This window comes from Bos indicus x Bos taurus, chromosome 3, assembly GCF_003369695.1.
Source record: "Bos indicus x Bos taurus breed Angus x Brahman F1 hybrid chromosome 3, Bos_hybrid_MaternalHap_v2.0, whole genome shotgun sequence".
NCBI classification, from domain to species: Eukaryota; Metazoa; Chordata; class Mammalia; order Artiodactyla; family Bovidae; genus Bos; species Bos indicus x Bos taurus.
The window spans coordinates 14,343,136-14,369,491 of record NC_040078.1 but is presented as its reverse complement, the minus strand read 5'-3'; the positions used below and the strand labels follow the sequence as shown (position 1 = coordinate 14,369,491).

The 26,356-nt window shown below is 55.0% G+C and overlaps 1 protein-coding gene across 4 annotated transcripts in view; it reads right to left on the bottom strand.

The window, feature by feature from the left end:
- Window positions 1-4,697: 4,697 nt before the first annotated feature.
- MEF2D (myocyte enhancer factor 2D) overlaps window positions 4,698-26,356 on the bottom strand; it is a 33,055-nt gene continuing 11,396 nt past the window's right edge. Inside the window, exons 2-12 of one of the 4 annotated variants that reach the window (XM_027530175.1) lie at window positions 20,902-21,093; window positions 20,095-20,298; window positions 18,400-18,534; window positions 17,348-17,558; window positions 17,080-17,136; window positions 15,332-15,522; window positions 14,817-14,837; window positions 13,518-13,647; window positions 9,689-9,908; window positions 8,924-9,230; window positions 4,698-8,592 (exon numbers count right to left, since the gene is read on the bottom strand). In XM_027530175.1, the coding sequence (XP_027385976.1) occupies window positions 8,581-8,592; window positions 8,924-9,230; window positions 9,689-9,908; window positions 13,518-13,647; window positions 14,817-14,837; window positions 15,332-15,522; window positions 17,080-17,136; window positions 17,348-17,558; window positions 18,400-18,534; window positions 20,095-20,298; window positions 20,902-20,955 (1,542 nt within the window). In that variant the 5' untranslated portion in view covers window positions 20,956-21,093 and the 3' untranslated portion in view covers window positions 4,698-8,580. Of the gene's footprint in view, window positions 8,593-8,923; window positions 9,231-9,688; window positions 9,909-13,517; window positions 13,648-14,816; window positions 14,838-15,331; window positions 15,523-17,079; window positions 17,137-17,347; window positions 17,559-18,399; window positions 18,535-18,589; window positions 18,728-20,094; window positions 20,299-20,901; window positions 21,094-26,356 lie in introns of all 4 variants that reach the window. The other 3 variants (XM_027530164.1, XM_027530189.1, XM_027530180.1) reach the window with 3 other exon arrangements.

Here is a 26,356-nt window from a genome sequence, read left to right as displayed (position 1 = left end):
GTCACGTGATGGCGGGGGTTTGGCGGGCGCGTGACCTCCCTATAGGCGGAGTCCTTCCCCTTCCTCTTCCCTTTTGGGTCCTCGGGCGTCGTCACCAGCTTTTATTTGGCACGTGGCGGCTGATGCGCAGTAAATGGGAGTGACTCTGTGCAGCCACGCTGCGAAGGCGGTTACCTCACTTTACTAGAGGCCAAACTGCCCGAGTGAGGCCAAGGAGCTGTAAACACGTGGAAACGAGTACAAAGCAAAGGGGGCGGGGGTAAACGCAAATCAGCCCAACTGGAAGCCGAATAAAGCCTGGGCTCAAGCGATTTATACCTGGGAACTGCGTGAGGCGCTGTGGAAAGAACTTGAGAGCCGGGTTTTTTTTTTTTTTTTTTTTTTACTTTTGGGACTAGGGCTTACCAGCTGTGAAATAGAGCAGGGGACTGGACGTGCCCCTTAGACTGGCAGTGACACCGAATGACTTTAAGTTTGGAATCAGAAACAAGCAATCTCTATGGGCTCGGTAGGAATCGCTTCAGAGCCTGGGGTGGGGTCGCCTTACCCATCCGCTTGCTGTTCCTGAAACAAGTTTCCACAATCACAAGGCTGGAAAAGTTACTCAGCCCATGGGACTGAGGGGTGAGTCACAAGAACATGAGCTACAGGGAACTGCTTGATGTCCTTGGCTGGAACAGATACCACCCTCTGCTTCCCACCTCCCAAGAGTCACCCAAAGAGGGGCAGGAGCCCACTGGGTTCTCATTCTAAAGTGGAGTGATAACTAGAAGAAACGAATCTACATTCCTTGGCCCCACTGGGTCTGGTGCTGGAAAGTAGAAAAGCTGCAGAAAGTCACCACGCCCTTCAGGGGAAAAAAAAAATCCTTTGTAGTTGGTAGCACTACAGTTTATGAAGTGCACTTTCACATGCATTATCTCATTTTATCTGACTGAACACATACTCTGTGCCAGGCACTGAGCCAGACACAAAAATGGGTGAGGCAATAAATTTTTAAGAGGCGCTTTCAGTCCAGTTATAGAGAGAAAATAGAAACTACTACCTACAGTTTCAGGTAATGTGGTAGGAGCTATAAAGAAGGGGCAGATTCCTAAGACAATTCATAAGACAAGAACATAGGCAGCTGGGTAGGATGGGGGAAATCAGCAAAAGGTTAATGGAAGGAAAATTGTAGGAGTAAAAGCTTGAATGATAGGAAAGTTTTCAAAGAAATAAGGATTGTAGAACAGGATTTTTTTTTTTTCCTCCATAGAAACTCTTCTTACCCAAGTAAGCTCATCTATTTTCATGTCTTTACAGGTGGCAGTAATAAACATAACACTGACAGAGCACTTATTATGGATCAGAAACGGGTCTTAAGTGCTTCATGTGTAATATTTATTTAAATCTCACAGCAACCCATTTTACACATAAAGTGACTTGAGTCATGTAGAAGTTAAGGTACTCTTTAGGCTCATGTCTCACAGGCTTCTTTTGCCTCTGGCCTAGCCCTTGTCCTGAGCCCTGGCTTCATCCATCCAGGTAGTTCCTTCTGAATATCCACTAGGTAGCTAGTAAAGAAGTGTCATCTTCCCTTATCAAAAGAAAACCAATGACCTCTAGGGTTGCACTGGGTCTGCCACACCTGACCCCGCAGTTACCCCTGGGCAGTAAAACACTCCTCCCTGACTTCAGTGCCCCAAAGAATACACCAGGGAGCTTTCCCTTGTTCAAGGGTAGCAGAAGTGAGTCAAGGGACTTCCCTGATGGTCCAGTGGTTAAGCCTCCACACTTCCACTGCTTCCACTGCAGGGGGCATGGGTTCAATCCCTGGTCAGGGAACTAAGATCCTGATGTGATATGGACAAAAAAAAAAAAGACTAGGGAGTCAAGCAGGCCTTTAGTGAAGTCAGGAGATCACAGATGGGCAGTACATTTCTGGTTCACCTGATCTATACAATGCAAACCCTTATGCTGCTTGAGGCCCCGTGTGACTCTCTCCTTGCCCTGCCCTCCAGTCTTCTTCCATGGTCCTTGGAGTTCCCATGTCCCAAGGACAGCTTCACGGGTGACCAACACTATGAATAGCTTCCCTCTTCATTTCTGTCAGAGGGAGCTGGTACTGCCAGGAAGCTTTCTAAAATGCAAATCTGATTCAGTCCCTCCTCTGCTTAAAATCCTTTGACCAAATATCTCCAGAATAAAATCCAAATTATGGCAATCAAGGCCCTTCAAAAGAAGTTTTCCGCCTCCCTCTTCTGCTTTATCTGCTACACCTTTGACCCATACCACAGTATCTGATTTCCTGAATGCACCATTCTCCCTCCATAACTTACATGCTATTCCTGCAGCTGGGAATGCCTTCCCTGCCCTCATTTGTATGTCTTCAAAATCCAGTTCAAATACCTCCCGTAGGAAGCTTCCTCTGATGCCACAGCCGTTACATCCTTCCAATATGCCATTTAGCACAGGCTGCTGACTCAGGTGTTAACGGTTGGTTCGCTTGTCTCTCGTCCCCACTAAACTGCGAGTTGAGAGGCAGGAGCACCTAACAAAGAGTTTCACACTGAGCAGGTGCTTAATAAATGTTTGCTGCATTTCAGACAAAGGATAGCATGAGCGAAGACGCAAAAGGGTCTGTCAAGGAATGGACTGTGCTGCCTGGTTGGCCTAGAGTCCAAGGGATGTATGTGCAGTGGAGACATATGGACTAACCCTGGAAAAGAGGTTGTGTCAGTTCTCTGAAGGTCCTGGGAGCCCTGCCCAGGAGTTTGGACTTATCTGGTGGGCAGCGGAGAACCATGAGATGTTGGATGATTGGTGTTGTGCCAAAGTTGGTAGGATGGGTTGGAGAAGATGAAGGCTGGGGTTAGAGAAGACAAGCAGCTATTAGCTCTATATTCCAGTCTATGACACTGTCGCTTGGGCAGATGATTACTCAAGGCCACACAGCTGGTAAGCAGCTGAACTAGTTCTGGACTGTGCCACATCCAGAGATCTTTGTACCACCACACCATAGCAGGTAAGCAGTAGATGGGGCTTCAAGGTGGTCCCAGTGTGAATGGAGACTCCATTAATCAGGACAGGATAGGTTATATGGCAGACACAATAAAATCTGTGGCTTAATACAACACACTTATTTTTGATTAATGCAAAAGTCCACTGTGGTGCTGGACAACACCTTAAGGCAGCTGAGCCATCCAGGCTGCTTTGATGTTTCCACAGTTCCCACAATAGGCAAAGAGCACTCAGAGAATCACCTACCAGCTTGATTTTGGAAGTGACATACATTACTTCCAGTGTAATCCATCGGCCAAAACTAGTTTGATGACCTCACTTGACTACACAGAGACTGGGAAACAGTCTTCTAGTGCCTAGGGAGGGAAGAGGACAGGAGATATTCGTGAGCAACAGTAATGCCCACCCAGGCTTGTGACTATAGAGGGGCAGGCCAAATAGCCTAAGGAACAGACATGGGATATACAAAGTTTGGCTCAGGATTTGTCAAGGCTGTTCTTGTCACAGCCAGCCAGCAGGGGAGCCTCATTTGAAAGACAGTACCTTCTTACCCCTTTCCTGCTCAGCATGGTTCACCTCTGCCCCAGCTGAGGAAGAGAGGCAACATCTGTAATGACTCTGAGAGGGAGAGAGGACTGGTACAGATCACGTAGTTTTCAGATGAAGAGCCCAAGGAATGGAAGCATTCTGTGGTACCTGCATATACAGCAGCCAAAGCATGGAAACCATGGTTTGTGGATCTTAGGCATTTGCAGGCCTGTCTCCGCCGTTATACGAGCCCTTCATACTCCATCTTTGCCTCTGCAGCACCTAGTGTGAGCCTGGTACAGAGGAGTGGCCAAACCCTGTTAGTAGTGAGCCAAGCCCTCCCTATGGCTTCCCTGGTGGCTCGGTGGTAAAGAACCTGCCTGCTAATACAGGAGACGTAGGTTCGATCCCTGGGTGGGAAAGATCCCCTGGTGAAGGAAATGGCAATCCACTCCAGTATTCTTGCCTGGGGAATCCCACGGACAGAGGAGCCTGGTGGGCCACAGTCCATGGGGTGGCCAACGACTTAGTAACTTAACAAGCCCTGCATATGCACTCTCCTCCACAGCGCCTGCACCTGCCCCACCGCTTGGCTGTGCAGGGCATGGGGCTGCAAGAGTATGAGCCACCAGCCTCTGCCAGCCTCTGCAGAAAGGCAGGTGGGGAAGCCCTTTGGGGTAGCGAGGAGGGCAGAGAGAGGCTCCATGGAACTGTTAAAAGCACTTCAAAAGGAAGGGGTGGGGCAGCTGCCCCTGCTGGAGGGAACTCTGGGTGCTGTGAACACGGAATCCATTTGTGCCTAACATAATGCCTGGGCAAGTTGCTCCCGTGGAAGAATTTTCAGTAGGCGAAGGTCTCCCTCTACCCCACTACTCCTCCACCACACACACTCCAATCATTCCTGACTTGGCCTTGGGCAGTATTGGTTCTTCCCTTCCCTGCTTCTAACCAGACAACCCCCCTTAGTCCTCGGGCTGCCTCTGCTTCTGACAGAGCATCTGGAAGAAATTCTCACCTGAAACCCCCACCTCAGATATGCTGAGTATCTGGCAGGCTAACCACCATTCTTTCCTGCCAAGGTGAAGCTATGATCTCTCACCGTGACAGGGCCACTCAGCCCTTCCTTCCCCTCCTCAGCCGACCGCACCAAAGAAACCAGAACCCAGGCCGAAGTATCAGAAACGTGTATTCTTTTTCTTTTAATAGTAAACCTCTTTACAACAAATATAGTGAAAGAGTTTTCAAACAAAACTCATAAGAATCTCGAGGACTTTGTCTTTTCTTATTGTGTAGAATACTAAGAAAGCATCACCATACAGCACGAAAAGAAATATTGAAAACAAATCAACAGCCACACACTTGGACTCGCCCTGCCCAGGACCCAGGAGGAGCCCCAGGAGTGTGGGTGATTGTCGGGTTTGAGGGTGGGGCACCTCCACGGCCTGTCTCCCCCTCCCTCCGCCTCCCCGCCTTCCCTCTGGAACTTTAGTGGGGAAGACAGAGAGAATCCAGATTCTCCATATAACATTCCAGCCCCTCCTCCCCCCATACAAGTCCCATTCCTTCTACCAACTGCTTAGGGGACGGAGAGAGGTGGTAAGAGGGGAGATGAGGCATTCCCAGGCTCCATGTTGCCTCTCCTCCATGAAAGCCTAATTGCACCCCCCACCCCACCCCAGGGGATTCCAAAGAGTCAGTTAAAAATATATAGATATAGATATTTCTAGATACACTTTTACATCATTTCTGTCTCTCCAAACAAATAAATAATCAGCAAGAGAAGGTGCATTACTTCCTTCCTGTTCAAGGTGGGAAAGGCTGGATAAAGGTCAGGGGTCAGTCTCGCTGCATTGTGTGCACTGCTGGGGGGAGGAGAAATGGTGTGTTCCACTGTGGGGGGTGTGTGTCGGGGGGAGGGTCCTCTTGCCCACTATCCCTGAAAGCTGTGGGAAACCTGGGGAGGGGAGGGGCATTAGATGACTCCAGTGATTACTTTGGCAAATGCCCAGTTCTTTGGAGGAAGGAGTGGGTGGAGGCAAATTTGGCTTGTGAGAAGAAGAAGAAATGAAGTCTCTACTTGAGATCTGGGTTCTCAGGGACCAGCTCATTGGGCCGGCCAGGAGCCCGCTACCCCCAGGAGAAACTCTGGGATACTGACTTGCAGAAAGGTCACATATTCAATCACGGATCAGCTCCTGCCCCCAGGAATAGAAAGAAAAGGACACATACACATCCACACATGGTAATCGAAAGCCAGGTTTGCCGATACAAGGCAGAGGGCAAAACTGGTGAATATTGCACCGTGAACTGCAGGGGCCCTCACCCCCATCCCGGGTTTAACGTGGCCGAGCCCGGCCTAGAAAGGGGCTGGGCTGATGGCGGGAACAGCCTGAGAGGGAAGGCCAGCCATTCAGCGCTCACTGAGCACCTGTCATTCACCTTTCACCCACTCAGCACTTACCGAGCGCTGGCTATGTGCCAGGCGCTGGGCAAGGCTCCGGGGACGCACACATGCATGCGCGAAACTACACCCTGGCTTCTTCCAAGGTCCTGATCGAGTCTCCTCTATTCCTGACACTCCCTCTAGGAACCTGCAGAAGACTGGGCATGCTGTGTGCGTGCCCAGCTGGCAGGGGCTGGGGGGGCAGGTAAGCTGTAAGGAAGAATGACTGCCCCAGCACGGAAAAAGCTTCAGAGAGGAAGAAGAACTTGAGTGTCATCCTAAGAGCAGGATGGGGGTGGGGGGAAGCGGGGACTCCAGGAGAGGGACCTGTGGATAGAGGTGTGGGCACTGGGTGGACAATTGTGCGTGGAGCTGCAGGAGAGGTAGGGCAACAGGGAGAAGCGAAGAGGGCCAATGCCAGATCCCCCCGAACTGAAGTACAAACATTAGAGTTGAGGGTGGGAACAGGTGATGGAGCAGAGAAAAGAGAGTGGGGCTCAGGAAGGAGGGTCACAGAGCAGGAAGCCAGGGCTGTATGGCTGCAAGAGCCATCTGTCCCTCTGTAAACACACACTCAGGCACACACGTGCACATACACAAACACAGGCACGCACGTGCGCCCTCAGAGCTCAATTCACACGGAGACTCACATACATGCCCAGACGGGCTCAGAGACACAAAGGCACACCCATGCAATCATACACACACACATAAATACAAAGGTACACTCAGACACATAAATACCAGGTGCCCTCATAAACACACTCAGGTACCTGTGCGGTCACACGAACCCCTCTGCTTCTGTTTCCTTCCCTGCATCAAGTGTCGGAATACTGCAAGCAGCTGGATCGCAGAGGCAGGCATTGACTCACCTACCACACAACCAACCGGGCCTTGTCTAACTCTACTTTCTCATCGGGATGAAACCCCAAGGGAGCACTGCAGCCCTTGGGCAGAGGAGCTGGGCTTCTGTGAAGGAGTGGGGCAGGCCCCAGTCTGCCTGCCCACGTCACCCCAGGCCAGGCCCTGGAGGGCAGGGGGTGGTGGTGGGTTGCGGGCCGGGGGCCTGCCCCCTCCAGTTTGATCTGTGATCCAGCCTGAGGTCCCTGGACCCCACGTTTTGGCCGCCCCCACTGGGGAGGCAGCAGAGAGGGTGGACTTGGGGGGAAGGGAGGGGAGCAAGAACAACAGCAGAAGAATCTCGTCTGTACAGTACGGGCCGTTTGAGTCATTATTATTACAATATACTTTGACAAAAATAGAATCTCATTTCATATCAATACAACAACAACAAAAAAACAGTTTCCTGGACTGTTACACTGCTAACGTTTTCCAAAGGTTGCTATTTACAATTACAGTAGCCAAGAGGGAAGGTGGGATGCGGCCTGGGGGTGGTGGGGCAGGAGGTAGCGAGACAATGAGGGCGCCAAGAGCAGGGGAGGGGGGCCAGGAGCGGAAGGAGCTGGGAGGCGGGCAGGAGAGGGGCAAGGAGGAAAGAAGGGAGGCAGGCTTTCTTCGGGCCTCCTCTGTTCCCTCTCCCAGCCTCGCACACCACCCCAGGTCCACTCCCCTGGGGATGTGTACGTGCAAGGAAGAGCGAGTCCCCTCACTCACTCTAGTCCCTGGATGCAAGGACCCCAGGGTGCCTGAGGCGTCTCCTGTGGAGCCACCTCCCTCTCCCGGTTCGCCCTGCACTTCGTGGCCAGCTTTGCTGGGCTGGTGTCAGCTGAGGGACAGGGAGCTATTGCACTGTATATCTTAGAGAAAACGCTGGGGAAGGGAGGGGGCCCAACTCACCCCCTGCCCCAGCCCCTCGGCCCCTCCTCAGCTCTCTCCTCATGGCTCTGTCTCTCTCCTACTGTGCTTCACAGGGGGCCCCAGCTCAACCCCCTCCCCGACAGCCCCGGATTCCCAGGCAGCCTTCCAGCCCCAGTGCTCGCTAGGCCAGCACCTCCACACCTTGGAGGCGCAGCTCACACAAGAATGGGAGAGTGTGCGTGCGCGTGCACAGGGGCGTTTGGGGCCCAGGCCTGGGTATTCTGCCCCATGGGCCCGTGGCCACAAGAACAGCCCGGAGGCAGAGACCCTTTTCAGAACCTCTGCCTCCTCTTCCCCCTAAAACACACCACCACTCATTGAGCCGACTCTGGGTCTCAGTCTATTGTAAGGGGTTTTTGTTGTTTGGTAGTTTTTTTGGTTATTTCCCTCTATCTGGGGGATGGGGTGGGAGGGCTCCGCATGCAGGGCTCGGCGCCTGTCCTTTCCCAAGGCCTGTCGGGCCCCCACCCCCTCCTGCAGCATATGTGTACAACGTGCAAAGTGTCCCCCCCTTCCCGCAAAAAAGAGCCCCTCCCAGCCAGTGAAAATGGCGGGGGGTGCAGAAAGAGGGGATGGGTGCATCCCCTCTCCAAAGCGAGAATCCAAATTAAAAAAAATATAATAATAATAATAATAATATAATAATTATACACAAATGTAACCGTCAACAGGACACGGAGCACAAGAAAGGAAGTGGGGGGTCGAGCAGGAGGAGCCCAGGACAGGGAGGGGTGGGCGGTGAGATTGTCAACTCTTCATCAGGGAGGCGGAGAGGAGGGGAGTGGGGATCGTCACTTTAATGTCTGTGAAGAGAGGAGATGGAGAAGGGGGTGTGAGGGCGTGGCCCAGACTACAGGCTCTGTGCCCCCACGCCCCTCTCCCAGTAGGGCCAGGACTCTGGTGGCAGGGCCAGCTCTGAGGGGGAAGTCATCAAGCAGCAGGACTGATGCTGGAGGCAGGGGAGATGGGCCTCTGGCGGGGGAAAAGGGTGCCAGTCCTGCCCTGTGAGGGCTGACGGAAGGGCTAGCTGGCCACAAGGCCTTGTGGGTGGGAGACGAGACAGGCTGGGGGGCTTATGGGGCAGTCCCTGGGTGGAGCAGACAACGGCAGACAGGAGGGGCGACGCTACAGTACCCAGGTGTCGAGTCGCATCCTCTTCACAGCTGAGCCCTCAGCCTCAGGCTCTGGGGCTGGGCGCAGCAGGCCCAGTGTGGGCCCGAAGTCCCCCCGTCCATCATCCCGGTCCCCCGTCTCGTAGGAGCCCCCAGCCGGGCTGCTGAGAGCGTCGCCAGGCTCAGGGCGGGTAGCCGGAAACACAGCTGGAGGCGGAGGCGCAGGGCTGCGCTCACGGCTGGGGGACACTGGTTCCGACTTGATGCTGATGTGGGGGTGGGTGGTGACTGTGAGGGCGGCACCCACGTGGGGCAAGGGGCTGCCCGGGCTGGAGATAGGCAATGGGCAGGAGTGCAGGGGACAGAAGAGAGGACATGAGTGACAGAAAAAGTGAGGGGAGGTCACAAGACAGAGAAAGGACAGAGAATGAGAAGATGGGAGGTGGGGTTGGGTTGGGGACAGGTGTATGGAGAAAGAGACCAGAAAGGCAGGGCGGCCGGGGGTGGCGCCGAGGAGGGAAAAGAAGAAGATAAACCGTGTTAGTTTTCTTTCTAACCCATGTCATCTTCTGCAGCCTTGGGGGCCCCCCACCCCTGGGCTGGCTAGGGGAGAGGCTCAGGTGGGTCTCCCAGGCCCACACCAGGGATGCCAGGCCTGCCACTTAGTGGCTCGCATGCTGTCCACTGACAACAACCCTGAAGGGATTTCAGATCTCTGAAGGCCTCTCCTCTTCCCGCCCGTCACTCTCCCGCCACGGACACCGGCAGGGCGGCCCCCAGGACTCACATTAGGTTGCTGAGAGACACAGGGACCAGGTGGGGCTGCTGCTGAGGTGGCTGTTGTGGCTGCTGGGGTGGCTGGGGTGGCTGCGGCTGCGGCTGCTGTGGAGGCTGCGGCTGGGGTGGCTGCTGCGGCTGCTGCCAGGCAGTGACGTTGCTGAGCGACAGCCCCCCAGGTGAACTGAAGGCTGGTAAGGAGGAGAGCTCTGCACTGGTCAACTGGTAATCTGTACAGGGTAAGGGAGGAAAGTGAGGGGGAGCTTCCCACTGTGGGAAAGAGAATAGAGGCTCCCACGCCCTGGGGAGCCGCCTCCAGTTCTATTAAGGTGGGGGGAGCTGTTAATGATAGCTGTGAATAATTAAATCAGCCCATCTGAACTCAGTGAAGACGGCACTCAAAGAAACGCAAATCTTAACCACGAGGTGCTGCTTTTTAACAGGATGTAAAAGAGAGGTGGTTTTTTAAAACAAGTGTTGAACTTTTTTTTCCCCCAGCCATGTGTAGGTATCACTTTTAGAATGCCAGTTTTAAAAAAGAAGGGGAAAAAGGTAGGTAGGGAAAGTCTAATATATGTCTAACTGTCATCTCTTCAACTGCCAAGTTCCAAGTGCCTTTCTGGGACAGAGGGGAGTCGAGGGAAAGGCTAGGTGAGTGGCGCCTCTGAAACGAACGACTGGAACCACCATTCCTCAAGCCCAACACACAGGACAGGTGGCAGCAAGGGTTCCAGCTGCTGCGCCCACAAACTCAAGTGAACGCACCTCTGCTGCCCAGGAGGGCCTGTGAGGGAAACGGGCCTGCGGGACAACCGCCCGGGGTCTGGTGATTTCCCCATGAGGTGGCGCGTCTTGTTTTCCAAAATGCCTGTCTCAGTGAAGAAACTGTGATGTTTGCACTGTCACAGAACAAACAGAACCGTGAAATGTTTCACAATTTACACAGCCCTGTTGTATTTCATGCCGCAGCCTGTTTGGGACTGTTTAGAAAATGTCTCCCCTGAGGAACAGGGCCGACAGCACTGTGCTGTGGTGGGGAGGACGTGCCGACCAGCCAGCCCCCTGCCACACCACCTGAGGGGCTGTCTGCTGCAGCCTCTGGAGCGGGGAAGACAGGATTATCTGTGTAATGGAACAGATAGGAGCAGGATGCGAGCCATGGGGTCAGACTTCCTGGCCACCTCCACTCACAGGCCATGTGACTTTGGTGAACTCATTCTGTCTGTAAACTGGAGGCAATAAACCTGCCTGCCTCACACAGCTGCTTTGAGGACTGAGTGAGTTAATGCATATGAAGCTTAGAGAACGGTGTCTGGCACATAGTAAATATTCACAGGATTCACCTGCTGTTATTATTCACTCACCAACAAGGTAACTGCAGCCTCAAGTTTGAGGAACTCTCCCCAGGTCACAGTGAAAACCAATGGCAGAGCTCAGACAAGACCCCAGGCTTCTTTATTATCTTTGAATCTCACTCTATAGATGGTCTATGCTTGCCTCTGGTCTTACAACAGTGTTAGCCAGGAGTGTTGAGACACTTAAATTTAAAAGGCAGACCAAGGGCAGACAGGAGCCCGGAGGACCAACTCTTTACAACGTTCATTTCAGAAACAAGGACACCAACTCTGAGGAGCGCGGTGCCTTGCCCGACGCCCCCAGCCAGTGACTGGTAGGGACTCAACCCCCACTCCTGCACTTTCCCACCACACTCCCGCCCTGTCTACCTACAGATTTGACTCCCCACCGGCCCCTTGGTCTGCTCTTAGAAGGACCACAGCCAGACCTCTGCAGCCAGTGTCAACAAGGGGCCAGGCCTGTCCCTTACCCGTGGTATTTCCAGAGGCAGATCACCCCCAGCTGGAGTTTGGACGGGGGCCAGGGACTGTAAACAGTGAACAACTAAACAGCAACGTGTTCACTGGGGTTCTGTTTGTATACAGAGAGTCACCTGAAAACACCTGCTGTTTAGACTGAGATCTACTTAACTACTCCTGCAGCAGGAGGAACTGGAGCCCCTGGTTTTCCAGAGGATGTGAGAAAGCCCAAACACTTCCCAGCAGGGCTCCGAGGGCAGCCCAGGGTCAGAATCTCCTTTCTCACCAGCCTGACAAATAGAGTCTAAAGTCTGGCTTTGCTGAATGTCTGTCCCAGGTTCACGGACACCGACTAACCTCCCTCCTGCTCCACAGAGACCGGTGAAGGACCTGAGAAGACGGCAGGAAACCACCACCATGGGATTCTCCAGTCAACAGCAGCTCCTGAGCGCTGCCCTCTACCAACCACCCAGGCTGCCAGGGCCAAAAGGGCCTCAGAGACCCCGGCCACCCACAACTCACTGGGGAGAACTCCTGCTGGGCTCCAAGGGTGCAGCCATCTGAAGCAGTCCTCTCTAAAGCTGCCCAAGGACACGACAACTCAGGAGTGCACACACAGGAGCACGTGCAAGGGACAACGGGCTGCACAAACACCCGGTGATACACTCTGGACCCCCAGCACACATGCCAGGTCTGCCCCTCAACATGGGGCAGTCCCTCCAGCTCTTTCACCTGCCCTAAGGGCCTTTCCTACACACAGGGCTGGGTTCTGATTTCTACACACAGGGAAGAGGTGGGATTCTGTGGCTCTCTGTACTGGTGTCTGGGACCTACCTAGCATGATTCAACTCTGGAATGGGGGCTTGGAGAGTGGGGAGAAGTTTAGCGGTCTCTGGTCTAGTCTGATTTCACTGCAGAACAGCCCTGATGCAAGTCACTCACAGCTGAGAGAAGCTGGGGAACATAAGAGGCTCGCCTCAGTGAGAAAAACAGACCAGGGTCACAGCCACACAGATGCTATGAAGCAAGGTGACAAGGCATTTCTGCACTGGGAAGTCCTTCTTGACACAGCAGCTTGGAATGCAGGCGAGGATGTTCCGTCACAGACTGTTCCTGGGAGGGTGTGAGTGGGTGACAGAGGCCGGGACAGCCCTGGGGACCCAAGACAGTCCAAGCACTGGGTGTCCTTTCTGAATTCTTCTACCCAGAGGCCTCCCTCATGTCACCAAGCGACACGTCACCTTCAGATCCCCTCCCCCACCTTCATCAGACTTCAGATACCCTCCCCCACCTTCATGGGACTTCCTCCTCCCTTCCCCCATCATCATTCCACCAAGCCAACATCAGGGTTAGAGCCCGCTTCTTCCTCCTCCACCTTGCCCTAGAGTCCCTACTTGGCTTCCCCAGGAAGCTGGATACACCTTCCTAACCATGCTTCCTCTCGGGCCTCCACCGCCTCCCTCTCTCTCATTTCTTCATCCTCCTCCTTCCGGACCTGGACATGCTTCCCTCCCCACTCCCCGACCTGGTCAGCCTGAGTCACCCAGCTGCTCAGCCCACCTCAGACGGGAGCTGCCCAAGGACAGGGCTCTCCATCTCCATCAGATCCTATGTAAAAATAAGGGATACTCACACTCACTTAAATTTGATTTTTCCGACGAAAACAATGAATAATTCTTCTGTAACTATGTCTTAGAGACAGTTCCAGGAACACCAGCACCGTGTGAGTAGCATCTGATGCTGCTATCTGCTAAACCTGGCACCCTTAATTAGGCAGTGTGCTGTGTGTGTGCTCATTCATGTCCAGCTCTGCGACCCCAGGGACTATACAGCCCACCAGGCTCCTCTGTCCATGGGATTTCCAGGCAAGAATACTGGAACGGGGTACCACTTCCTGGGGACTCCCCCAAATCAACACCTTCCTCAGATTGGGGCAGCCCCCAGAGAATACGTTGTGTTTCCTCTGTGGTCCCACCCCTGCCCCGAGGTCAACAGCACCCGGCTACATGTAACATGGACACTCACCTGTATTGTAGGCAGTGGGCATGGAAGAGAAGGGGAGGCCCTGGCTGAGTAAACTCGGTGTTGCCACGGAAACCACTGGGGTGGTGAGCGAGTGGGTGGACTGGGAGACCCCGAGGCGCTGGGCATTGTTCTGCAAGAGAAAACAGTCTGTCAGAGGTGGCAGATGTGTGGGCTGCTTTACCCAGGCCCCCCACTCCAAAGCCCACCTGGGCAACTCAAGGCCCAGGTGGGATGCCTCAACATGGAGGCCCCAGAGATACACACACACACAGGTGCATACAGAGATGCTGAAATCCACAGACAGAAACGTGCACACACAGATGTACTCCCACCTACACATGTGCAAAGGGGAAGGTGCCCTGTAGCCCCAGCACCAGCCGGGGCGCCACCCCCACTCTCCTCCTGGCTGGCCCCTCCGTCCGCCACACTGCAGCACACAGCCTGCTCGAAGCACGCTGGCATGTGTGAAGGGAACGCGGGGCCTGGCGTGGCGTGTGCCTGCGTGTACGCACGCACGTGTGTGGGGCTGTCAGCTCCATCTGCCGCTGAGTCACTTGTTTATTCCAACTCCACAGTGGGGCAGAAACTGCCGCCGTGTTGGCCGCCAAAGCCTGCCTGCCTTTTCCAGCCTCTCTGGCCTCCCGTCAGGGAGATGGGCGGGGGGGGGAGGAGCCCCCGCCCCACTCCGGCTGAGGGTGGGTATGTACGTGTGTGTGTGTGAGAGAGAGAAAGAGTGGCTGTGTGCTCCTCTGAGTGTCTGTAAGACGGGCTGTATGCAGGAAGGAGCACATGGAGATGGGGGAGGCAGGGAAACCCACAGCCAAGGACAACTCTGGCCTTGCCTGGCCTCAGCTTCCCCAGAAAGCCAATTTTCCTGTCTGGCTGGCACTCCGCTGGAGGGCCCTGTCCTGGGTGGGCCTGAGTAGAGTCAGAGGGCAGGGGCCTAATGCAGGCATGCTGGACACAACAAGATGGGGCCTCTGAGGCCTGGGGCAAGCCCGCTCCCCTCTCGCGCACATGTGCACACACACGCAGAGATGAGTCTGCACAAAAGCAACATCACAGGAAGATGTCCACAGACACTCAGGTACACACACGTGCACGTGTGACCCCTTGCCCCCACCCCATTCACTTCTGTATCCCACCTGGCACTAAGCACAACTCCTGGCAGCTAACCAAGCACCACGCGCACACTCAGGTACAAGGACAGGGCACACACAGCACTCCATGCTGGGGCCACAGAGCAACGGGCTTGCCCGGGATTCAAAGCCACAGCAAACACCTCACAGCCTCACTTACCAGATCTAAATGGTCCTCAGTCTGGGAGCAGAAATAAAACCAAGGGGATGGTTCAGTCTCTGGCCTTTGCCCTTCCCTCACACCCCTGCCCCCATGGCCATCCCATCTACCTCTGCATCAGAGCAGGGCAGCTCTCTGGCCCAGAATGACAGAGCTCTTCACTGATCTCCGAAGGTGCTATCTCCCAGAGCCCACCAGTGAGGAAATCCTCACAGGCTAACCCGCGTCCCTCTGCTGTAAGGGCAAGTCCTCCTCTCATCCCCCTGTTATCACCAGGGAACCTTCTCTCCCACCTTGTGTCCCGTTTCACCCCCTGTGAGGCTGGTAATTCTGTGTTCCAACCTCTCGTAAGGCCCTTTGGGAGGAAGAGCTCATAAAAAGCCACGATTCCACATTCTCTCGGGAAGCCCTGGCTGCTGGTTAACTTTCATCTCTTCCACTGGAGGTCAGCTTTGTCCTCCCTCCCCATTCTCCCATTCCTCAGCCCCTGCCCTTGGTCCAAACACCCCACTCACCAAGTGATGCATTAACCCCTTTCCTCCCTGGGAAGTGATGACCCTCAGGTCAGGCTTGCGGCTGGGGGCTCCAAGCTGGGCGCTGTGGGCGGGTGGGGGTGGAGACTTGGCAGGGATGACCTTGTTTAGGCTGTTGCCGTTGGCCACGGGGAGGAGGCCAGGGGAAGCCCGAGCACTGACATAGCCATTTCCTGGAGAGGTGAAAAAAAAGGGGTAAAAGGAAAAACATGGACCTACCACTTATCCTTATTAGCTGTGCCAGAACGCCTGTCACCCAGAACTTCTCAGAATCATGCTCAGGTTTTGAGTAGGGCCTGAGTTCTCTAATTTTCCCCTAAAACGACCTTGTCTTGGCAATAGGGGGAGAACACTCCTTACTCCTCAATCATCAGGTTCATCCCCATGCCTCCAAGCTAGATGTGATGGGGCTAGGTGGTAGGAGCTGGTCACCGATGACAGGAAGTCTACCACTTGCCCCCAACCAGGCCCATAAAGACACAGGTTGTGCAAAGGTGGCAGCCTGAAAGCTAAGACTCAGTGAGGATCCTGGTCACAAGATCAAATCAATACTCAGACTGCTCCCCTTGCCTTGAGCTGGGAATGCCAGGAAAGACGCACCATGAACTTGTCGTGGTGGTGTTACTGGAACTAGCGGACTGGTGACATAGCTGCCCCCGTAATTAGACTGGTAATAAGCAGAATAACCATCTTTTACACTTGTTCCACGCTCCATAACCAACACAGGGCCTTCACATACATCTCAGCGTATTTAATCCTCACACTAACCCTGCAAGACGGACAGGACACGTATCATTAACCACATTTACAGAAGCACAAACAAAGCCCGCTTGGCAGAGGTGTGATGTGTCCAGAGCCACACAACCACTTTCTACTGCTGTGCTTGAGGGTCTACAAGGATCATTGTTCCTTAAGGTCTGCAGACATTTCTCTGGCCCTTCCTTTGCGGGGGAGGGGTATTCACCCATTTCACGCCCCATATATAGCTACTGCCAAGGAGGTAGTAGTACATGGCGCCTGGGGAATTCTAAATCCCAGAGATGTGGGAGTGACCACAATCAGAAGTGTCACCTTGCTCTGTCTCCTGAGAGCACACTGCTTCCCTGGAAGTGTGTGGCTGCCTCCATCCCAATTCCCGGATCACTCCGGGAATGGCAGGAATGTCAGGGTGACGTCAATGGTGACATTCGAAGTCACAGTCACCAGCGGACAACGGCACAGGCAGGAGGGGCTGTCAGCTGCTGGGGGTGGGGGTGGGGGTACGCACGGAGGGAGCAGCCTTTCTTCTGTGGTTCATAGATGTGTGCTCACAAGTACACATCTATTGTCTGGATATTCCCATACGAGTGAGAATATCTGTGTGTGAGAGTGTATGTGAGTCCATGCCTCTATCGTCGGCAATGTCAGATATTCGTGTCCTCCAGACCCCAACCAGACACCCCTAACTCAACTGGAAGACCCTGGAACCTCTCCTCCCACTGGAAATGTTGGTGAGTTCTCAGTTTGCCCAGAATTCCCTAAGCCTACGTCTTTGTTGATCATCCGCACCAATCACTGCTACAGACAAAAAAATCCAGGGGCTTAAAAGTCCTCAGACTCTGTATACCACCAACTCAGGTTCTGCGATCTTTCTCTCGTCTGACCTAGGTCCCTCCTGGTCCCTGGACACCTGAAGCCACTGAGCAGGCAGACTCTGGCCCACTCCCAGACAGAAGAGCAGCTTTACTCACCAACAGGGCTGGGGCAGGCTCCGTTAGCACTGCTGAGGTCTCCCCCCAGCATGGCCCCTGCAGGAAAAAGAACCATGAGCTGACAGGATGCCCCCTTCCAGGGGGAGGCCTGGGAACTGAACAGGCAGAGGAGTTGCAGCCCCTTCCCTCGGGAGCCCCGCACATGGGACAGCGCTGCAGTGGGGGACGTGGGACAGTCGCTGTGGAGACAGAGTCCGCACGTCCTCACACCTCACTGCCGCCTCCCCCAGCCTGTCGGCTCACTCACCTGCACTGGCTGGCCGCTGGGGCAGGCCGGGAGACACGCTGCTCCTCTGCAGTGCTGGCTGCTGGGGGGACAGGAGCCGTGGGTCCGTGAGGGACGACGTCACCAGGGAAGGGGTGGCCAGGGAGCCGCTGGGATTGCTGAACTGCAGGGAGCTCTGACTGGACACGGGCACCGTGACAGGCATGGCAAAGTTGGGGGCCGGGACAGCTGACTAGACAGAAGAAGGAGAGGCAGGGTCAGGCCAGGGTGACCCCTTAGCCTGGACCCACTCTGCCTGGGAGGGCAGGCCGGGGCTTCTCTATAGTCTCTGGGCTGTGTGTCCTGTGGCCAGCAGCAGCTCGATCTCTCTGCTCTGGGCCCCCCTGGAATCATGCCTGCCCCTCCCACCAAGGAAGGACGCAGGCTGGAGTGCTTTGGGATCCAGTTCTGGCCCAGAGAATGAGAAGAAGACTCTACTCACTGCAGATGGACCCGGGACACCTAGAACCCCCCTAGCGGAGGTGGGTTAGTCCTCAGCCAGGCAGGACACACAGAGAGCAGGTTAGAGGCCCTGAGTATAGACTCCAACTCACACACAGAGCTGTTAAGGCCGAGCGCATGGGTCGGGGCGTCACCTCACTAGTCGTCTCTCATCCGCCCGCCTGCTATAGAGGGTGTTCACCCACCTCACTTTCTTCCCCTTCAGCAGTCTCTGCCTCCCCTCAACAGTGCAACTGAGTATCTTGGTCTGGGGTGTCAGAGCAGGCTGAGAGGGGCCTCTCCCCAAAACAGATCTGGACAAAAAGCACATTCTCTACTTTCTAGTCATCTAAGGATTTCAGTCCATCTACACACTTCTTGCTGGTGAGGGGGACACTCCAGGACTCTCCCAGCTTATGCTCCATGACAAGGGTCACGGGTTTATCACAACCAAGGTCAGAGGGTCCTCAGTGGTCACCAACAGCCCCACGCGGCTCAGAGCAGAACATCCACCAGAGGCCGCGGAGGGCCGGGGCGGGGCGCAAAGCCACACCATGCACCACAGGGAGGCGCTCCTCCATGCGACTACTCACGGCCAGTCTATAACTCTGCATCATTTTATCAAATTCCTCGTCTATCTTTTTATATTTCTCCTCCGTCTGGGGGGTCAGGGCAAACACCTCGTCCACCTCAGGGCTCTCACATTCCCTGTGCTTCTTGTGCAGCGCCTGGGGGGAAGGGGCCGGGAGGGGGGCCAACAGAGAGAGAGTGAGTGGGGCTCACCCCGTAGCGCCGGAAGAGCCCGTCCAGCTCCTCGCTGGCGCGCCGGTACTTGTCCTCCAGCAGGGGGCTCTGTTCCAGCGAGTCCTCCCCGTCGGGCTCCGGGCTGTCGCAGCCGTTGAAGCCCTTCTTCCTCAGGGTCTGTAACCGCACCACCACCGTCAGCAGGGGTGAGGGTCCTCCCCTGCCTGCCCTCTGGCGCTCCTTCCAGCCCCTCCCCAAGACTCCCCTACTGTCTCCCCACCTCAGGGTTCTCAGCCCCCTCCCCTCACGGTGGCCCACCCCTCCTGGGGCACCGTGTGGCTCTGTGGTTGGTGGCAGGGCGGGGCATTTCTGGGGGATGGGTTGAGGGGCCAGCCCTGAGCCGCTGGTGCCTGTGCAGCCTTAGGCGAGCTGGCCAGAGGCACAGAAGGTCCTCAGGAGAAGGCAGCTCTAGGGCTGACTGCCTGACTCCACCCCTGGGCTCTATTTAAAAAAAGAACGGAAGAGAGAAGTAGAGACTGAGACAGAAAGGGAGAAGAATAAGAGGGAAAAAGGCAAAATCGTTCCTTGCATTTACTGAGTTCCTAGCATGCACCACCTTGTGCGCTGTCCCTGACCAAAGGCTCATGCTTTTCTCGTGCATTCATACAGAGCAGGGCACGCACGCCTGGTGCGTCTAGAGGAGACCCCCAGGCCGCCCTCTCCACGCTCAGAACATCTTCACAGATACTTGTTTTGTCTTGGAAATGAATGTAAATTTTACTTTCTAGTCTAGAGTAAATCTGTTTTCTCTAATATAAAAATAAAGGAATTTCCTCCCTATCTGTTGAAATCAAGTCTTGCTCCCAGAAGGCAGGCCTGTGGCTTCCCAGGCGCCCTCTTCATCGGCACAGGTCCTGAACCCCCAGTGAGAGAAGCAGACACTGGGCTGCCTCATTCAATTCACAACACTCTTCAAAGCAGGCACTGGCCCCATTTCATGGGGGTGGGCACCAAGGCTTGTGGAAGCTAAACCACCTGCCCAAGGCCACACAGCCCGTAAAAGGCCAGAGCTGGATTCCAAAGCCCATGTCCTTTAATGGTTCATCAGGTCGGCGCTCTCTGAAACAGAAAACAGAGCCACGGGGACCCACAAAGGGACAAAGACAGAGCAGGAGAGATGGAAACAAAGAACGAGACAGAGAAACAAAGAGTCAGATGCAGGAGCACATCAAAAGATGGAGAAGGAAGAAAAAAGAGAGAGAGAATCTGAGAGAAGACAGAGCAGAGATGTCATGTTATACCTGACAGATGAGAAGAAAATGGCTCAGACAGTGCTGGGTGGGCGTGGGCTGAGTGGGCAGCCCCAGCTGACAGCTACCTTGCTGCCCTCCTTCCTTCTCGGGCCCGGGGTTTGTGTGAGAGGATGTGGGTTTATATGCGTGTGCACATGGGTGAGGGGGCTTCACGGGGCAGGTGTACACGTGTGTGTGCGTGGGCGTGGGGTGTGCAGCTCCAGGCGGGGGCGGGGTCTGCGCGCGGCCCACCTCGATGATGTCGGCGTTGGTGCGGCTCTCATGGGGCTCGTTGTACTCCGTGTACTTGAGCAGCACCTTGTCCATGTCCGTGCTGGCGTACTGGAACAGCTTGTTGGAGTGGTTGAAGATGATGAGCGCGATCTCGCAGTCACAGAGCACGCTCAGCTCGTACGCCTTCTTCATCAGCCCGAACTTCCGCTTGGTGAACGTCACCTGTAGATGGGTGGGTGGGCAGCCAGGTGTGGCTCAGTCAAGGGCTGCCCAGAAGTTCCACCCACAGGCAGCTGGACATAGCCCCTGCCTCAGGGTAACACAGCCCTGTTCTTAGGAGCCCCTGTCTGGGGAAGGAACAGGTCAGCACCTCTCTGCCAAAACATGGCCAAGACACAGCCTGGAGCCAATTCACTGAAGGCAAAGAAGTCAGATGGACAGAACTCCACACCTCTGGGATGGAGGCTACGAAGAGGTTAGGGAAGGAGAAAACAAGAGCTTCCAGGCTCTTCCTTTGGGATAGGAGGAGGGGAGGGATTCACCCTGTGAAAGGGGAAGTGCCTGGGCATGTTCTGAGGCCTGCACGCTGAACGTGGGAGGGACGCAGGTCTGCCTGGCCGCAGCAGCGGTGAGCCCTAGGGTTCTAGGACTCAAGACTCCTAAGAGATGCAGGGAGATGGGGGTTCCTCTTCTCCCAACTCAGCCCTTGCCCTTCCATAATAGACTCCAGAGCCCCCTTATTCCAGGAAGCCTTCTTGGAGTGGCTAGAAGGATTGGAGGCAGAGGCCAACTCCCTATCCACAACGGGCTCCAGGATCCCCTCACCTGTCGGTTCCGCTCATCGGTGATTCGCTGGATCTGAATCTTTTTCCTCCCCATCTTTTCTGGGGATCCTCAGTGCCAGGAAAGGGAGGGGATTGCTGGGTGGCGGGTCTCGGCACACCTTACACTGTGCTCATGAACGGTCTTGGACCAGCGCTCAGTTCATGGTCTGCAGGACACCTTCTGCACAGCCTCCTGGGTGGGGAGGGTTACAAGAGGACTGTCAGCCGTGGCTACCTGCAGCCCAGCTCCCTGGGCACACCGACCAGGCTCACAGCACCCCTGTGAGAGGCTGGCAGCATCTGAGCCCCATCCACAAACCGAGGAGATGGTGGTGAAGAGGTGATGGCACGCTACAGCCAAGCACAAGCTAGAATTCACTCAGGCCCAGGACTCTGCTAAAGGCTTTCCCCACACCATCACAGCTGCCCTCAGGCTTCAGGTCAGACAGAATACACTCAGGAAGCTCCTTGACTTCCAAGGGTCTGGGTCCTAGAGAATGCCTCAGGCCCTCTTTCTTCCCAGAGCTCACCCAGAGCAGAGACACCTGGGCTCCCCGGCTGCCCCACTGGCCGAGGATGGCGGTTCCCATACGGAGCCTGGTGCAGAGAATGGGCCGAGTGAACACACTCCAAGAGTGTGAACAGCTCACACGGGGTACCTGCTACCAGAATACCAGTGTGTCTGCGCCCCTGGCTCAAGAACATACCAGTGCAGGTCCAGAGCAGTGGGTCTCACACCTGACTTGGAGCCCTGGAGCCTGCAGATCCAGAGTAGGGCTCAGGCTGAAGAAGCCCTCTCTCCCTTCAACCAGGGCTCCTGGACACCAATCTGTTCTACTCAGTGGGCCTTGGCCTAAACTTCAGGCTTGAAGAAAGGATTCTGCTGCTTTAAACAAACAAACAAACCCTCTAGACCAGAGGTCTGTGAATTTTTTCTTTAAAAAGCTAAATCGTAAGTATTTCAGGCTTCGCAGGCCATACACTACTCAACTCTGCCACTGCAGCGTGAATGCAGCTGTGGACAACACAATTAAAGGAATGAGTGTGGCTGTGCCCCCAGTAAAACTAGATTTTTAAGAACAGGCGGCATGGCCAGATTTGGCCCATGGGTCATAGTTTGCACACTCCTGCTCTAGAGGAATGAGCCATGTCTAGAGCCCAAGTTCAGACTAAGAGTAGTGCCCCCCAACCTTGCTCAACTCCGAGCAGCAGGTAAAATATAAGATCAGTGCCATACAGGAAAGAGGCTGCTGGCAGCCAGGGGACACAGGCACCAGGTAGAGGGACCCCCATCTCAGGACACCTACAAACCCATCACGGCCCGCTGCTCGAAGAACTCCAGTTCCAGAGCCAAGAGGGGAAACGGAGCCCCACACTGAACAACATGAGGTAACGGGATGGACGGAGGCACAGAGATGGCAGCCACGCTCGAGCCAGAAAAGGAGCATGCTCGGGGTGGACAGTGCTCTAACAAGCCAGGCGGCTGGGGTGGGGGTGGGGGAGCAGGAAGGGCCCAGGATGGAGGCACAAGATGACCCCAGGGCCCTTCCAGCTCTGATTCCAGAGATGGATTAGTGAGGGACGGTGGCAGGGGGCCCATACCTCCCAAAGCCACTCTGAAAGGGTCCTGGGAGGAGTCCCGGCCACATGCCAGCCCTCCTCGAGAGTTCCCCTTCCGCAGAGTCCCTGCGGGAGAGCCCACCAGTGTCCAGGGGGGTGGGCTCTCACCTCCCCCACCCAACTCGGACAGAGGTGTCACTGGAACCCCCTCCCCAGCCCCCATTTCAGTGGTTGCTGAGTTTCTCTGGAGCCTTTACATATCCAATCAACTGTGGCCCCCTGGGTTCCACGGCAGATGCCGAAGTTCTGCCTTGGCCACAGAGGGGCGCAGAGAGGGCCGGCAGGGACTCTGTGGACTTGGAAGGAGCCAGGAATATCCCTCCCCACTCTCTCCCACTACCAGGACTTTCCCTCAGGCCTTCCCTAGCTCAGTTAGCTGGGAAGAGCACTTCTGCTGAGTCCAGGTATCTCTGGAAAACAATGTAGCTCTCTCTCTACTCCAGGAGGGACCCTCCACTTCTCCCTCTCTCTTCCCAGGGAGAAATCCCCAAACACTTCTCCCCGCTTTCCTACCCTCAGGGTGCCCCATGGACCCTGGGCCTTCTACTGTCCACCTTCACGCATGCCCTAGGACATCACCAACAACAGCCCAGTCAACCCTGAGCTGGCTGAGCCGACATCTGGACCCAGAACCAGCTCCAGCCATCCCATCCCTTGCCTGTGACCCCAACATCTGCCAAACACTGTAAAGGCTCTACTTCAAGGATTTCGGCTCCTCTGCCTTCCAGTGCAACCCAAAGGCTGTATTTTCCAGAGTTTCAGTGGTATGGGCTTGGCAGTGAAATACTGAGGGCAAGGGAGGGCTTTCCTAAAATTTAACTATTCGAGAAGAGGGCTTTTAAAACAGGATTCTCTGATCTAGCCTTGAAAACCCCAATCCAGACTGGTAATGCAGTCACGATAACCCTCCTCTGGCTTATAGCACCACCTGTCCCTCTCTCCTACTTTTACTACCTCATTCTTGTCACCTTTTGTTCACCAGCAAATTTTTGCTGAGATATAACCACTTTCAGCTTATGGCCCATGCTCTCTTTGCTCTCATGATCCTCAGAAAAGTCATTCCTACAATCTAACTTCTTTCCTTAGATCCTCCCCAAATTACTGACTTTCGTAGTATTCTAATCTTTTCTTTTTAGCACTTATCATGAATATGTGTGTTTGTGTGTGTGTGTAAAAGTCGCTCAGTCGTGTACGACTCTTTGCGACCCCATGGACTATACAGTCCATGGAATTCTCCAGGCCAGAACACTGGAGTAAGGAGCCGTTCCCTCCTCCAGGGGATCTTCCCAACCCAGGGATGGAACCCAGGTCTTCCCCATTGCAGGCAGATCCTTTACCAGCTGACCCACCAGGGAAGCCCAAGAATGCTGCAGTGGGTAGCCTATCCCTTCTCCAGCAGATCTTGACCCAGGGATCAAACTGGGGTCTCCCACATTGCAAGCAGAGTCTTCACCAGCTGAGCCACCAGGGAACCCTATCATGAATGTAAATAATCATCATTCCGTGCTTCTGTTTATTGCCTGGCTCCCCTATAGGACTGAAGCTTTATGAGGGCAGGAACCACGTCTATATTCTTCACCACTCTATCCCCTGTGAAGAGGAGCTCTAGAGATGTCTGTTGAAAAGAAGGAAGGGCTGTTTTATTGCCATGACCCTGTGAGAAGTTCGTCCTGGGGTCTAACTTCTGTTAGTCCTGCTGCAGGACCAGCTCCCCTCACTCTGTGCTCTGTGGAAACACAACTCTTCCTCTCCCAGCTGCACCAATAGCCTGCCTATTTGGACACCATCTACCCTCCAACCACTCCTGCCACTTCAGTCCTCAACCCTCCCTACCCTCAGGTTGGTTGGTACAGAGGGTGAGACTCTGAAGTCTTCTAAGGAGCAGCCCTGAGCACATGGAGATGGAGAGGATGGGGTTGCTCAGGCAACTGTCGCCTGGCAACCAGCTCCCTGGCTGATCTCCTACACCGCCCCCCCCACCCCCGCCTCATGCTGGGGGAGCCGGGATGCAAGAGGGAACAGGACTGAGAAGACAGGGAAGGCACCGAGGCCCACTGAGCCTTGGCTGACAGAGGAGAGCCGGGTAAACAGGCCAGGCCTCAGCCACCCTCAGTCCCTGCCAAGGCCCCAAAGCACTTTCATGACTCCAGGTTCCCGTGGCCCCTTCCTATTACCACTCTCACCTCTGTGCTAACTGCCCAAGGAGAAGATGCCCCTTCCACGGGCAGTCCTTCTTCCTATCTCACCAGGAGGCTCCCATAAAGCAGGCTCAGTCTGTATCCTTTCCCCTTCTGCTATCCATCCATTCTCTGTTGCTGCAGAGTCTTGGAAAGCTTGGGGGCAAGAAAATGAACTCAGCCCTTACTTTGGTAAAAGGGCTGGCTGGGGCCTGGGTGGGCATGATGAACCCTAAACTGACCCTATCCAAGGTATGGAAGCCTACCTTGTCCAAGCTTCCCTCCTAGCCAATTAGGGAAATTTTAATGAACACCTGGATCTCCTTAATCAGCCCTCTGCCTAATTACCTAACCAACTGCCAGGAGCCGGAGGCCTGAGCATCTGTTATGCAGATGTGAGCCTTTTCTTCCTCGCCGGGCCCAGCCCCACTCCTCTTCCCCTCGCTAGTCACTCCTCCTCCAGGAAGCCCTCCCAGATGACTGGCTTTTGGCTGCTTCTCCTGGAGGCCAAAGGCTTGGGAGGGTGAAGAGCTGCTATGCAGACAGGGGGCTGTCCAGGATGGCCTTTCTGCTCTGATGGCCCCAGGGCCGAATCATTCCTGACCTCAGGCCACAGCTATGACTCGGGCTGGCAGCTGTCACTGAAAGTCCCCCCTCAAAGGCTCCAGCTGACTCTGATTCACCTACTCTGGGTAGTGCTGGGAGGACAGGACTGGGGGGTAAGTGGGAGCAGACAGAGAGAGGGCCTCACCCCACAGAGACAGAAGGAGTGTAGGACGAGGGGGATGGCAGCTGAGCTGAGCCCCAGGGAGGCAGGCGAGGACCCACTGTGGAGAAGGGTGGCTGCAGAGAAGCCTTTGCTAGTGGAGTGCAAAGAGGCCAGGAGGCTTCTCTCACAACACTCTTGACAAGGAGGAGAGGCTGAGTGAGGGGACCAGACACGGTGGGGTTCCAGGAGGACCCCACGGACGACCAGTTTTCTCTGCTGGGCCACAGACCCAACAAGAACATGTGGGTTGTACTGACAAGCAAAGGAGCTGCAAATAATACATAAAGTGTACCCTAAAGGGGGTCTTGGTTTGGAGGGGGCATGGGAGAAGTAACAGGCCCCTGCCTCCCCCAATGTAACACCTCTTGGTACCTGAGCAATATTCAAACCATTCTCGGGTTTCAGAATGATGCTATCTCAGTTCCTGTGTGAGGGTGGCCTGGGGCCAGCTGGAGGAGTGGGGGGAGCGGTCAGGGCAGCCTCTCGGAGCTGCCGTTGCAGCAGGGCTGCCATTCCTGGGAGAGCTGCGGGACAGGCACCTTCCAAAGGTAACCCCCACCTCCTCTCTCCTGTTGCTGTCAGGGGACCACCTACCTCCCCGCTCCCCTTCCACCCAGATCCATCCTCTGTCCCAGTGGCCCAGAGGCTCGGAGGCACTGCAGAGCATCCGCTTTCAGAGCTGCCACACCAGCGCAAGTCAAAATGGAGCAGCTGCCCAGAGAGGCTGAGTGAGCAGCCCCCGTCACAGAGCAACGGGCTTCAAACCCCTGCTCTTCCACAGTGAGAAAGGCAACTCTCATTAAGCAGGCCCTTCATCCCTTCCTCCCAGGCTGCTCAGGGCTGCAGGCTGTGGACTGGAGGGGAAGGCAAGAGGCGCTGGAGACAGCTGT